The following is a 13,907-nucleotide window of genomic DNA, read 5'->3' as shown; positions in this document are numbered from 1 at the left end:
GGCATAGCAAAAATCCAGTTGTTGCTCACTTGCATGATTTTGGTTGCCTCGCTTATATACTAGTATCAATGCAATGGCACAAAGATTTAATGATAATGCTATGAAATGTATTTTTGTTGGCTACCATTCTGAAAGCAAAACGTTACATGTTATATCATAACATGTTTTCGTCAGTCGTGTGACGTTATCTTTGTGAAAGACGTTGCACACCCTTTACTTTCATGTACCATGGAGATAGTTATACACTTACAAGATATATATGACACTTTGTTGCCTCTTTTCAATTGTGTACACTCAAATATAGCACCAAATGGGATAATTTTTCAACCTATGCAAGTTTCTAATGAATCCACAAATCAACTTGTTTTTAATGCAAATGTGAATGTTGCACTTGTTGATGAGAGAGCGGAGATTGAGCAATCAAAATGGTGAGTGCAAACGTTATGTGACAGTAAATTGGAGACACCTTTGTCTAGTCGTACTCATTCTAGCTCTCATAGTACTTCTTATGTATCAAATTCTTATGCATTAATTGTTTCTAGTATGGGTGATGAGGATGAGCTTGTTTCTTTTGAAGAGGCTTAAATTCAGAAAATTGGATGCTGTTATGCAATTTGAGTATGATGTTGCTGTCCAAAATGGCACTTCGTTCTTGTGTGGACTTGTCTCCAAGCAAAAAAGCCATTGGTACCAAGTCGGTCTACAAGTTATGTAAGCCAAATGGTAGTGTTGATTGCCATAAGGCTAGACTTATGGCAAAGATTATGCTCAACAGAATGGTATTGACTTTGATGAGACAATTGCTCCCAATTGCTGCATGACAACAATTATTAGCATTTGTGTATTAGTAGCTTGTAATGGTTGAAATATATATAAGCTGGACACTGAAACTACATTTTTGAATGATGATTTGCATAAGGATATACATGTCTTTCAGCCTCATGGTTTTGTTCAAAAGGGGCAAGAAAAAGACATTGTATGGTTTAGTTGGTATAAGAAAACACATGTATAATTGATCACATGTGGTTTTCAGAATAGTCCAACTTAGAGCACCTTACATGTTGGACATGAGGATGATGTGTCTCTAATCATTGTGATTTATATCAATGGCATGTTACTCACTAGTCCTAATGGGACACATAGTACTAACTTTAAGCTAAGGTGCATTCAACTTTTGACATGTTAGATTTGAGTCTATTGCATTTTGTTTTGGGCATTCAGCCCAAGCAATGTAGTGGAGGTATTTCTTTATGCCAAACCAAGTACGTTGAGACATTATTGCAAAAATTTGGACTTGAGGGTTGCAAGTCTATTGCTACTACCTTCATGATGCCGGAGATTGCTTTAATGTCTTTCTCTATTAGCAAGTTGTTCGATGGTTGATTTAGTATGCATTACAAGGCCTGAAACTCAGTTTGCAGTATCATGAGTGAGTAGGTTTATCCATAGCCCAAGCACCGAGCATTGGCAAGCAATAGAGTATCTTTCGTTATTTGAGTGGTACTCATCACCTTGGGTTGTTTAATCCCAAAGGGAGATCATTATCACCAAATTTACATGCCTTTTCAAAATCTTATTGGTTAGTTGTTATGGTCCCATATACCCATAAGTGGTTTTTATGTCATACTTGGCAACTCATGCATATTGTGGTTGAGTAGCAAGCAATCCACTATGACCACTTCTAGTTATAAAGTTGAATACAAGGCAATTTTCACAACTATGGCTGAGTTTGTTTGGCTCAGATGCCTTTTGGCTAATTTGGGTGTGGGGCATCATCTACCTACCATCTTCATTAACAGACACGATGCATTGGCAATCGCATAGAACCCATTGTTCCACACTAGTACTAAGCACATAGTGGTGCATTTATCATTATGTCAAGGAGAGACTCTCTCCAAGAGAGATTAGCTTAGCCAATGTGCCAATATAAGATAACCTTACAGATCTTTTCACAAAGGCTTTGCCTCTTTAGAAGTTTGAAGCATTCCGTAAAGCTTTGGGCTTACTCGCCTTTGAAAATTAGCCATAGTTCACCGGGCTTGGCTTTTATCTATATGTGATTGCCAACCCTTGTTCACCACATCACTTGTAAGGAGGACTTGCTACTATATTTTGGTAGTAATGTATGTGAATACACGGTACACCTAAGATTATCAGGGCACCTTTTTCCCTTGCTAGAAGGTTTATTTCCTTCAACATTTTATATATGCCTTCTCACTCTAGGGTATACTCAATCTTAACCTCTCAATACACTTTTTGTTGCATGCTCTCAAGCTTCTTCTTCTCCAAGTTGGTGTGTGCATAACTACAACCCTACATTTAACAAATACAAACACATCAAGTAGAAATTAGGGTTCCTAGTCTTGATCATCTCATCCACTACTTATCTTAGCCTATTCACACTACACATCATCAGCTTTATGGAGTCCATTTCAGATTTTAGGCAGATAGTAGCTTGGGCACCATCTCTTCCACATAGGCAATATGTTTTGTATAGACGCTTGCTTTTGGCACTATCGAGTGGGCCTATTTCATTCTCCCTTGCCTATATATAGAAAGCCACTCACATGCCTTACATTATGATTCCACCTAGGCATCATTCTTCTTCATCTTCCATGGTTAAATTCTTGTCATATGCTATCAAACTCATACCCTCAAAGACTATGGCATCCACACATGTGTTGAGCTGAAAATGCATTAGCTTGACTTAAACAGCCCCAAAACATGCTTAATTAATGAGTAAAAGCTCTTATTTTAATTATCAGTTACCATGTCGCACATGCAAAACCCTAAGTTGGGTGCCCCAAACTTTCTGTAAATATGCATGCAGTCCACCACTCTCTTTTAGTCTCATATTTGTACATTTCAAGAGTCGTAGGTCTATTGCCCACACCCCGTTTGCACACGACATCCCGGTCAGAGCTTCCACCAACCATTTGCTACCATCTAGCGCTTGATTCCAGCCTTCATTGCCTGTTTGCAATTGCCACCAGATCCCAAGACCTATTGCCTATAGTTTGGTGCTATCCCATCAGCTAGGAATTGTTGCCCTAATCTTCTCTCTCCTCTAAATGTTGCATTTGCAGTTTCTAGTTGCCGCCCTGACATTCTCTCACCTTTGTTTGTTGTGTTTGTACCTAACAGCTATCGTTTAGATTTTCTCTCCCCTCACATACCTGCGTTTTTAGTATTTTTCTCTTCGACACTACCGTTTGCATCAAATCCAACCTTCCTTGGCTGCGTTTACTGGTGTTCGATACTGAAGACTGCCTTTGCTCCGATTCAAGATCCGTTCGGAGTACGACACACTCTACAACTCATAACCTCTGCCTGAATCCCAGAGATACAAGAGTTCGAGGTTCAGTTTTCATTGCATAGTGTGTTTGCTACATGAGAAATATATATTTATTTTTATTCAAAGTATTATTCATTGTGTTCACTGTGTCTAAGTTAACCTAACTCTAACTGTGTTATGAGTTTATTAGTTTGTGCTTTGTCTATGATTGGTTTTGTGCTTTTTGCATTTAGAGCATTTAGAGCATGGTATTAAAGCTAGGTATTCTTTGAGAAACCTTGGCCTTTGATCAGAAAGCTCATTTGAGAAAGCAAGAACAACAAAAGGGTCAGATGATTTTGAACACATGTTGAGCTAAAAAATGCACTAGCTTTGCTTAAACAGTCCCAAAACATGCTTAATTAATGAAGAAACCTTGTTTCTTTAAAAGAAACACGATCCTAAAGAGTTTCTGCGTCCCACATGCACAAACCCTTTTGGGAGGGCCCAAACTTTCTATAAATAGGTATAATGCTCCCCATTCAACCCTTAATCTCATTTTTGCAGATTTCAGGTGTTTCAGCTTGCTGCCCACACCCCCGTTCACGGAGGATACCTCAGCCAAAGCTGTCCATTGCTGTCTACATCAGTTAGCGCCTAATTTCCAGCCCTTTTCTCACAGTTTGGAGCTGATCCCAACCATGCGACTGCTGTTCCTGCACAGACCTGCTGCTGCACTGCCTGTTACATCATCTGCAGCCTGTGTTTGGCAGTTTCTCTCTCCTCCAGCTGTCACCCAGCTTCTCTAGGCTGTCGCCTGGCTGTCTGGCCTGTGTTTGGCAGTTTTCTCTCTCCTGCAGGCTGTCCTGCCTGTGTTTGGCAATTTTCTCTCTCTTGCAGGCTATCCTGCCTGCGTTTTAGTCTTTCTCTCTCCTGTAGGCTGTCCTGCCTGCGTTTTTAGTCTTTCTCTCTCCTCACTGCTGTCTGCATCAGACCTAGCTTCTCATTGCTACGTTTGTTGGTGTTCGACATCCGAAGGCTACCTTGTTGCGATTCGGGATCCATTTGGAGTATGACACACTCTCCAGCTCATTACCCCTGCCCTGATCCTTGAGATACAGGAGTTCGAGGTTTAGTATTCATTCACTGCATAGTGTGTTTGCTGCATGAGCATCGTATATTAGTAGTCATATCACTTCATTCATTCACTGTGTTCATTGTCTCTGAGTTACCCTAACCCTAACTGTGTTCTTTTATCAGTCTGTGTTTTGTCGTATGGTTTCTGTTTATGTTTCTGTGTTAGGGTATTTCTTTACAACACATTCACAATACCGCTCAAGTCTCCACAACTAAACATGGACAGAAACAATCAAGAGTGGGCGTGTGGACTTGCTACTGCCCGATCTAACATGGGCGACGGACTACCATGGAGTCCACATACCATATCAAATTTCTACTGCTGAGTATGATCTCATCCTTATGCATAGGGCTCAACAAGAGGTTGAACGTAAGCCTGATTTTTCTCCTTTAGATTCGGTGCACAAAACTAATGATCTTGCAGGACCTTTGGAATCTCCACTACGAACCAGCCATCCGCAAGTGGAACCTAGCTCGGATTACACATCACTTCCACATTACTTTTTTTCTCCAATGCCAAGTACAAACCCTCTTATTTCAAATTCTATGCCAACTGATTCTGTATTTACTGTTGGATCGAGAGATGCTCATCAAGAAGGGACTCTTCAAAACAAGCTTTGTTTTGTGAGTAATGCGGAAGACAATGACTTCTTCATGAACTCAAAACTAGGTAAGAAGCTAAAAGAAGAACTTGTAAGTATTCCTATCCTTCCTTTTTCTTTAAAGCATTTTATTTCTCATGGTCAATATGGAGTAGGTGCATCTTTATTTCATGCATTTAATAGACAAAAGAAACCTATGATGTTTCCCACAACAACATCCATCGCAAATCCATTTGAGATCCCACCCATCTCTCCCTTATCTTCCACTGCACCTTTCTTTCCGGTTCCATTAAATGCACCACATTATTCACCACCACACACCACATCAGGGGGTTCTGCACATTTAGGCACAGCCTTTAGGACCTCCAAATACCCATTTCCAAGCGGTGTACCTGTGATGGAGGCTCAACCTCCCACACACATACTTTCGAACTATCCATCTACGAGTGCATCCCACATATACTCAAGTGTGGATCGTTTGGTATCGCAATTGGACTCTATAGCATTACCTAGTGGACCATCCAATCATTCTGTAGTGCCCTAGCTAACATTTGGACAAGGCTACTGTGTCCCAATGCCTTCATCTATACCTACGGTATCGTATGGACCTATGTCCGTTTCGGTACCTTCTCAGCAATCGGCACTCATTGGACATCAAAAGCCTATTTTTTTCTATCCACCTTTACCCCTTCCTACTACTTATCCACAACCACTACCATCATCTTATCCTCCATCTATCCATCTTCACAGATACCTCATGGTTCTAGTTCCTCATCCGCCAAGCATGCATTTTATGACAAGACTCATTTCAACATGTCAAACTACAACGCTTGGTCAAATTTGATGAGGCATGTCTTAGACTCTCAGAACCTATGGGATTTAGTATAAGGGTTGAATCTCCAATTTGATCCCGCCCTTGTTCTATACGAGGTCGTCCGCTCATGGAAGGCTCACAATGCCTCCACTATTGTCGAGCTTATACAAGGCTTGTTACTTGAGTTTCACTCTCAGCTTTAACATTTCGACTTAGCATTCAAGCATTGGGCACACTTGACTAACCCCTATGTGGCTCGGGATAGGACCCATCACATCAATTTGGATCATAAGCTCCAAAATTTCAAAATCATAGACAAGGATGACTTGAAAGTCAAGTTGGTTGAGTATCGGTATCTCCTCGCCACGTTCTTAACTACTAGGGCTCCTAAGTCCTCTGACGATCAAGTCACCTTGCTCTTTAACAAGCTGCCACGAAAATATTTCCATTTTGTGCAACAAGTGATTTCACAGCCTCAGATGCCCACATTTTATGAGTTTGAGTGTCAGCTGTTGTGTTACACAGTTATTCGATCAATTTCATAACACGTCCTCGATAGAGGGGACTCTTGTTGCATCTTCTTAGAGGGGACAATAGGACAAGGGCACACAAAACTCTAATCAAAATCAAAATCAAAACAAGACTAGTGAATCCCAAGGAACGAAACAATTTACACTTAAACCTAGATGGCAGAATGTACCTAAAAAGAATAGATATTGTCAACATTGTCAAAAGGCTAGCCATTATGACGAGTATTGATCTAAGGCAAGAGACACACAGCCCAAATCCAAGAATTAGACCTCCGCACCCCAATTAGGTAACACAAAACAGGGCAAGCAGGGTGGTGGCAACCCTCAACACAGGGATAGTGGCGAGGCTGAACCTACACTACCATTGGTCCATCATTACAATTGGCAAACTACTCAACTCCAGAGGGTTTTTCTCATTGGTCTATTGAGCCCCACATTGTCTCCTTAGAGACATCGGATGCGAGTCTTGTTCACATCTTCACGTTGCCTCCTAATTAGGTGCTTGCAGAGACCCACTCGTCACACTCGAGCATGTCAATATCTCTTTGGCTCGTGGATAGTGGAGATACCCATCACATGACTCCTAGAGCGGACATTTTTATTTCCCGAGCCCCTGCAACCGGGAGCGTCTGCGTAGAAAACAACTTCTCAGTCAAGATTCAGGCGCAGGGTCGCGTCAGATTTCCCGCTAACCTGGGTCGTATTCTTACTTCGCTAGATGATGTCTATCATGTCCCCCACCTTGGGATGAACTTATTGTCTCTTCAGTAGCTTTGCCAGTTGGGGCAAGCAATTCTTTTCAAAGCGACCACAGTCAAGGTCCTAGACTCTCGGACTAGTTTAGTGATTGCTCGCAGCAAGGCACAGCCTAATGGACCACATGACCCACTTTCTTACCGAGCCGACTGCCAATGATTCCAAATTCCATCACTTCCAAGCTTTGATCACTACATGGGAGTCTACGGACTCTGAGTATCTTTAGCATTTTCACTTAGGATATCTAGGCTACAACTCTCTTTATGAGCTATCGCATTAGGGAATGGTTAAGGGTCTTCCACACCTAAAACTCTCTTAAGAGGTCTGTAAAGCATGTGAGTTGAATAAGCAGCATTGTACACCCTTCCTTTCCTCCGCAATCTCTCACTCGTGCTACTCAACCCCTTTGGCTCATTCATGTAGATCTTTGTCATCCCACATCCACTACTGCCTTAAATGGCGCACTGTACTTCTTTTTTATCATGGAAGATTTCTTCAAATGCATGTAAGTGTACTTCCTCAAGCACAAGTCAGATGCTTTCACTTATTTGAGTGCTTGGGTGGTGCTATTGGGGTCCATAACTAGACTAGTCGTCGTATGGGTACTATGAGGAGTGATTTTGGTGGCGAGTTTACCTCCCACAAGGTTTCTGAGTTTCTATAGGAGCAAGGCATTGCACGCCAACTCACCTCTACGAACTCCCCTACACAGAATGGAGTCATAGAGCGTAGAAACCAAACTCTCCTCAAGTACCTACGTTTGTAGTATTTCTCTCTCCTACACTCTTGTCTACATCAAATCCAACCTTCCTTGATTGCGTTTGCCGGTGTTTGACACTCGAAGGCTACCTTTGCTGTGATTCAAGATCCATTTGGAGTATGACACACTCTACAGCTCATAACCTCTACCTTGATCCTAGATATACAAGAGTTCGAGGTTTAGTATCCACTACATAGTATGTTTGCTGCGTGAGCACAGTATATTCATTATTCATTCACTTTATTATTCGTTGTGTTCAAACTTCACTCTCTAAGTTTTCCTAACCCTAACCCTAACTGTGTTCAAAGTTTATTAGTCATGCTTTGTCGTACAATTGGTTTTGTGCTTTTTGCATTTACAGCATTTTCTCACAACATGCATGGGCTGATTATTTGTATCCCAATATTGCATTTAGATCAAAGTGTTTTCCTTCTTTTCTAGTTGTGTTTCATCTACTCTTCTCTTCTCTTCTCCTCATGTTTCTTTCCTTCCATTGCAACTCTCACAAGGATAGCCATGCATAATATGAGAAAGGCTTGTGTTGTGAAGGAAAGGGCTTCCTCTTGCAACCGTAGGAAAACAAGGTAACCAAGGTAGTTGACCACTATAGAATGCTCAACAGGGTACCCAAGGTAGGAGAACAAGGTACCCAAGGTAGTTAACCACTATAGAATGCTCAACCAAGAGCACATCCATACTAGTGTTGACTGCTGGCCAAGAAGCCTGTAAACAAAGCGAATGGGCCGAGACTCATAAGCACTAAGCATGCTTTGAACTAATATCTAATGGAGCAATGAAGGACTCATAACATCCACGACCACAAGCTCATCCACCTTGAGCACCAATCCATGATAGGACCTCCGCTGAGACTAGGAATCATGAAGTGTTGGTTCTTCATCATCCATAAGTTGGTAGAAGTCTCCGTAACGATGGCCTCTCCAACCACAAACATTGTGCTGGGGGGTCCCTTCTTGCAGGAAGAATAAGTATCCATTTCATTCTCATAAGAGACCTGCCAATCACCTAACCAGTGATTGTTGCTGTGACTACCATCACGCTTCTTGCTGCATCCCCCTCCATGGCCCTTGGAAAGAAGGGCTCCCTCTAACTGGGAGGGAGGTAGAAGCTGCAATATCCTTCTGAAGCAAAATATAGAAAGCCACCAACTTAGGTAACTTTGAGTTGCAACCTCCTTTTAAAGTATAATGTAGAAAGCCACCAACTTGGGCAACTTCTTTTGGGCAGGCAGTCTTGAAAGATTGATAAGAAGTGTCACAACAAGCACCATGCTTCTTGCTACACCCCCATTCACAGCCCTTGGAAAGAAGGGCCTCCTTTGATAGCAAGAGAGGTAGAAGTTGCAATCTCCTTCTGAAGCATAATATAGAAAGCCACCAATTGGGTCAACTTCCTTTGGACATTGATAGCAGCCTTGAAGGAATGAAACGCTCCAGCAATTTTCGAAGATTATTCATTGTCACCAAAGGATTTACTGACCGTGGCCAGTTGACCCACGAGGTCAATAAGTTTCTGCACCTGCTCATTGAGATTGGTCCCTGAAACTTGAAATTCACAAATTGCTCCAATCTTTCAGGCAATCTATGGTTCAAGAACCAGCGTGTTGATATTATAGATTAGTTGACAACTTGAGGGTTAATGCATTCCTTGGAGGTAGCCCCTTATTATGGTTTGGTCTCTTCAGAGTTGACAATCTATGGTTTAAGTACCAGCATGTTGATATTATAGATTAGTTAACAACTTGAGAGTTAATGCATTCCTTGGAGGTAGCCCCTTAATTATGGTTTGGTCTCTTGAGAGTTGGTTGCTTTACTATGAAAAGCATGAGAGCCAGACCACTGATGTGTTTGTGTGTTAAGAAAGGTAAATACTGTTGCAGTAAGGCTCAAAGTACACTAATCAGGATTCAGTTACCGCGATAACTCAGAAGTATGTTGAGCTGTTTAAGTGGAAACATTACCAAGTGATGCATGTTCAGTTACATGAAGGTTAGCAGGTGTCGTCATTTCCAACTTCTTGTATTGGAAAATTACACATGAGGCTGGGTGTGATCATGTCAGCTTGAGAAGCATCTGGAGATACACTTCATCAAAGTAGAACAGGTCCTTCCAGGTAAACCCTACGACATGGTAATCAGAAACTAAAGTCAGCCTGTTGTTTTCACTTTCATTCTTGCAGCAATTTTATGCAGTGTCATGGCAATGCTTAAACTCAATAATGATGTTGTTTGCTATTAGAGTCAAACGCATGAAGAACCTGTGAGAGAGGACAGGATCGAAGCTCAGCACAGAAAACCAGTAGACAGTGTGAGAGTGAAGCACAACACCCAATGCAATAGCTGAAAGAGTGTAAACTGGAAGTACAAGGTACAACCCTTAAACCTTAGGGTTGTAGGGGGTGTTCACACCCGAAAAAGGGAAGTGCCCGTAAGTGTGTGTCATAAGCACATACAAAATAATACCATGAGTCTGGGGGAAAAAGCCTCTCCTACCGAGAGTAAAAACTGCCCCAATGTCCTACTGATCACTAACACTCCTATGTGAGCGTAGGTGTACGTGAGGCGTGAGTGAAATACCCAACAGAACCAACCAGCCACCACTGCATCTTCTGACTTAGTCAGACATACATTTGTAGGCCATCCACGATGTTTTAACTGAACTGCACATAAATGCATATATGAAAGAGCAGTTTCCTGTCAGATGACTGTCTCTTCCCTGCAACTAGGGGAGACATAGACTGTTCTTTCGTGTGCAATATGGCACCCCCATTTTAATCTATTCTCCTCCACCTTGCCCTATTTCTTCATCCCACCCAAAATAAATAAATAATAAATAAAGAGATGGAAACACATTACCAAGTAAAAAGACCCCGGAACTGCTAGGTGTCATCCAGTGAGTTGGCCATGGAGTGTACAGTTAAGATAGTCAATACCCTTCTGATAAAAGCTATCACATTGTGTTTCTCTTGAGGAAACTCATGGGGAAGATCACACTGTTCTTCATGTGTGCTGTTTCGCAATCTTTTCAAGCTCTTGTTGAATTGTCTGGACTGGAAGATAAAGTGTCAAGTGCACTATCAATTAACATTTGAGCCTCTTTTCTGTGTATCTTCATCTATGAGTAACTAAGTGGTTCTTCTGTGTATCTACATCTATGAGTAACTGAGTGATTCTGAAGATTACTGCTTAGAAGGCACCTAGGATCAGAGCTGCATTCCAAACATCAAAGAACCAGCTTGCTTCTTGCAAATTGTTGCAAAACTGAAGAACTTTGGTAAACACTATTGGTGCATCACATACAGAAATTTAGTGATTACAAAGTACAGATGATGATTATAGTGCCATTGCTAAACAAAAATCAAACAAATTAAAAACACTGATACAATGTTCAAACAAGAAAACCTACTTTGTGCACACCAAACTATCCATAAGAATGAAAGAAGAATTAAAATGGACTTACACCATTTTTAGACCACATTTTCAATCAGGAATTAACAGTCAGGTTGCTTCTTTTAAGGCAAACTCATGAACATACATTCGGACATGGGAAGAAGTTGTTGCGACTGACTTTCCACTTGTACTGTGGATCTGCACACGGAAGACAGAATCAAGTCACGATCTCCACTGCCCCCAAGTCAAAGACAGCCAATCAAGGCCAAAACTAAACCAACCTACCTGAGAAGAAATGAACAAATAGACTGGCAGGTCGATATTCGTACATTTTTGGACAAGCATCAACCAACCTGGATGCTGTTTCATCCTAGCATAATCCAGCTACTAGATTTCAGAAAGCAGCAAAGAATATGCAAACAAGTAAACATGCATTCATATGTGTTCACACATCACCAACCTGAATGCTGTTTCCTTCTAGCCAAATCTAGAATTCAGAAAGCAACAAAACCATATTGATAGTCTTATAGAAAAAAAACCTGGAGTAGAAGGACCATATATGAGAAGATGTCACCCATCGGAAGAATACGTTTAATAACAGCAGTCGTGATGTTAAATGGAAGGTTTGAAGCCACCTGTATGAAGCAGAAGTCAGACACTGCAATGATGAAAACCAATTAGGAAAGGAAGAGCCAAATTTTTCATCAAAATGCATTGAAAACTGCTGCAAAATGTGGAAACTACCTTGCAGGCTTGGAAGGAACCCCTTTGGCAAATAGCAAGTCCCTTGCATGCTCTATGGAGTTCCTTACGTGCCATTTCATAAAAACTTCATGTGTAACCTAAAACTCATTACCAGAAAATATGTGCAGCATTACCTTGATGTTTCTACGGAAAGAGCAACAGCTCTTACTTCAAAATTCACAAGACAAAAAAACGAAGATTGTCTCATACTTGTGGCATTCCCATGCAAGAATTGAATCTGTAGAACTTCTTGAAATATCAGGAAGCCATAACAATTTTTGGAAATACCCTAAGCAGCAGCTAAAGATCCCCCTTATATTCTGACGTCGATTCCAAATTTTACAAAACTCAGCTGACAAAGTAGGTCATTCTGCCAACCATCGGTAACCACTTCATAGATCTTGATAGGAGATGTAGGAAGACATATCAAAGAATATTCACACTTCTCAACCCGACTTGTACGCAAATTATATGCTCTTTAATCGAGACTTGAGTAACAAAACCAATTGAAATGAAATCAGTCATGACACGGACATCCGTCGAAGTCAGGAGAGGCCCTCCCCCCCTTCTAGCAAGTTTTCTTCCGTTATGGACTCTCCAGTCATCAAGGTATTTGGAAGATAGGATATGAGGTCCCTCTACGGTCGATATTGAGAGTCCAAACTCCTCAATTTTTAAGAATATTTCAACGAGTTGTAACTTGAAACTTTGAACTCTAGCCACATTTATAGGTGTTAGGTCACGAATGGGACCCCCACCCTAAACCTACGAAGCTTCCCCTTTAAGGCCATCAAGACTAGTGGAGGGTTAAAAGCACCGCTAAAAGCAAGTGAACCAGCCAAGTAAGACTTGAAGATAGTGCAAGCAAGTAAGCCACAAGTAAGCCACCAAATGGAACTCATGTTGGAAGAGAGGGAAAGAGACAAAGTGGAGCGGAAGATGAGCCTCAGCTCATTGTTGTTCTTCTTCCATTATTCTTCCATCATACTAACTGAAAGAGACTTACACACATAGGTATGACTAACCAAGACTAATTGTGGTTAAGTCACTGACTACACCAACTTATTGAATGCCATACACATGTACAGTTGTATCCAGCTAATGTCGATCACACACATAAAGATAGACTAACTAAAGAGTAACAGAAGCTTGATATTCTAACACTCCCCCTCAAGCTCAAACCATCTCATAAACTCCAAGTAGCTGTCTGAAATATATGAACTTTTCTTTACCAAGAGACTTGGTAAATATGTCTATTACCTGGTCTTCAGTCTTCACATGAATCAAGTCAATCTGTCCTGTAAGAACCATTTCTTTGATGAAATGGTAGGGAACCTCAATATGTTTGGACCTAGCATGGTAGACAGGATTGCTAGCCAACATAACAATGCTGAGGTTATCACAATGCAATCTCACTCTACTTTCTAGCTATATTCCCAAGTCTTTTAGCAGTTTCATCAACCAAACTGCTTTGCAAGCCTCTAAGGCAGCTCCTCTGTACTCAACTTCTATACTAGATAATGCAACAGTAGGTTGTTTCTTACTTTGCCAACTAATCATACTGCTCCCCAATCCAAATGAATAATCACTAGTTGACCTTCTGTTATAGGCACAACCAGCCCAATCAGCATCAGTAAACCCTGTTTAGTCGAGGCATTTTCCATATGCATAAAATAGCCCATAATCTGTAGTACCCTTTACAGATCTCATGATCCTCCTGACTACATCTAAATGTGGTTTGCGAGACTTCCGCATGAACTGACTAATCAGCCCCACTGCAGAACATAAGTCAGGGCGAGTAATAGTCAAGTATATCAAGTTGCTTATCATCTGTCGATACATGATCACATTCTCTATGTCATTTTCAACATCAATCTGTAGCTT

At 41.2% G+C, this 13,907-nt stretch overlaps 1 protein-coding gene across 4 annotated transcripts in view; it reads right to left on the bottom strand.

Annotated features, from left to right (window-relative positions):
* The window catches only part of LOC148011617 (ribosomal RNA small subunit methyltransferase, chloroplastic-like), a 43,814-nt gene extending 31,125 nt beyond the window's left edge, over nt 1-12,689 (bottom strand). Inside the window, exons 1-6 of one of the 4 annotated variants that reach the window (XM_087670656.1) lie at nt 12,234-12,684; nt 12,024-12,121; nt 11,819-11,914; nt 11,565-11,649; nt 11,425-11,477; nt 9,894-10,010 (exon numbers count right to left, since the gene is read on the bottom strand). In XM_087670656.1, coding sequence (XP_087526782.1) covers nt 9,980-10,010; nt 11,425-11,477; nt 11,565-11,649; nt 11,819-11,914; nt 12,024-12,121; nt 12,234-12,248 — 378 coding nt within the window. In that variant the 5' untranslated portion in view covers nt 12,249-12,684 and the 3' untranslated portion in view covers nt 9,894-9,979. Of the gene's footprint in view, nt 1-9,893; nt 10,011-11,424; nt 11,478-11,564; nt 11,650-11,818; nt 11,938-12,023; nt 12,122-12,233 lie in introns of those variants that run through there. The other 3 variants (XM_087670654.1, XM_087670653.1, XM_087670655.1) reach the window with 3 other exon arrangements.
* Between the last annotated feature and the right edge of the window lie 1,218 nt (nt 12,690-13,907).

This window comes from Lygodium microphyllum, chromosome 28 (genome assembly GCF_053477565.2).
Source record: "Lygodium microphyllum isolate KBCC chromosome 28, Lygodium_microphyllum_v1.1.10, whole genome shotgun sequence".
Lineage (NCBI taxonomy): Eukaryota > Viridiplantae > Streptophyta > Polypodiopsida > Schizaeales > Lygodiaceae > Lygodium > Lygodium microphyllum.
The sequence above is the reverse complement of the archived record's forward strand: the minus strand, read 5'-3'. Positions and strand labels throughout refer to the sequence as shown.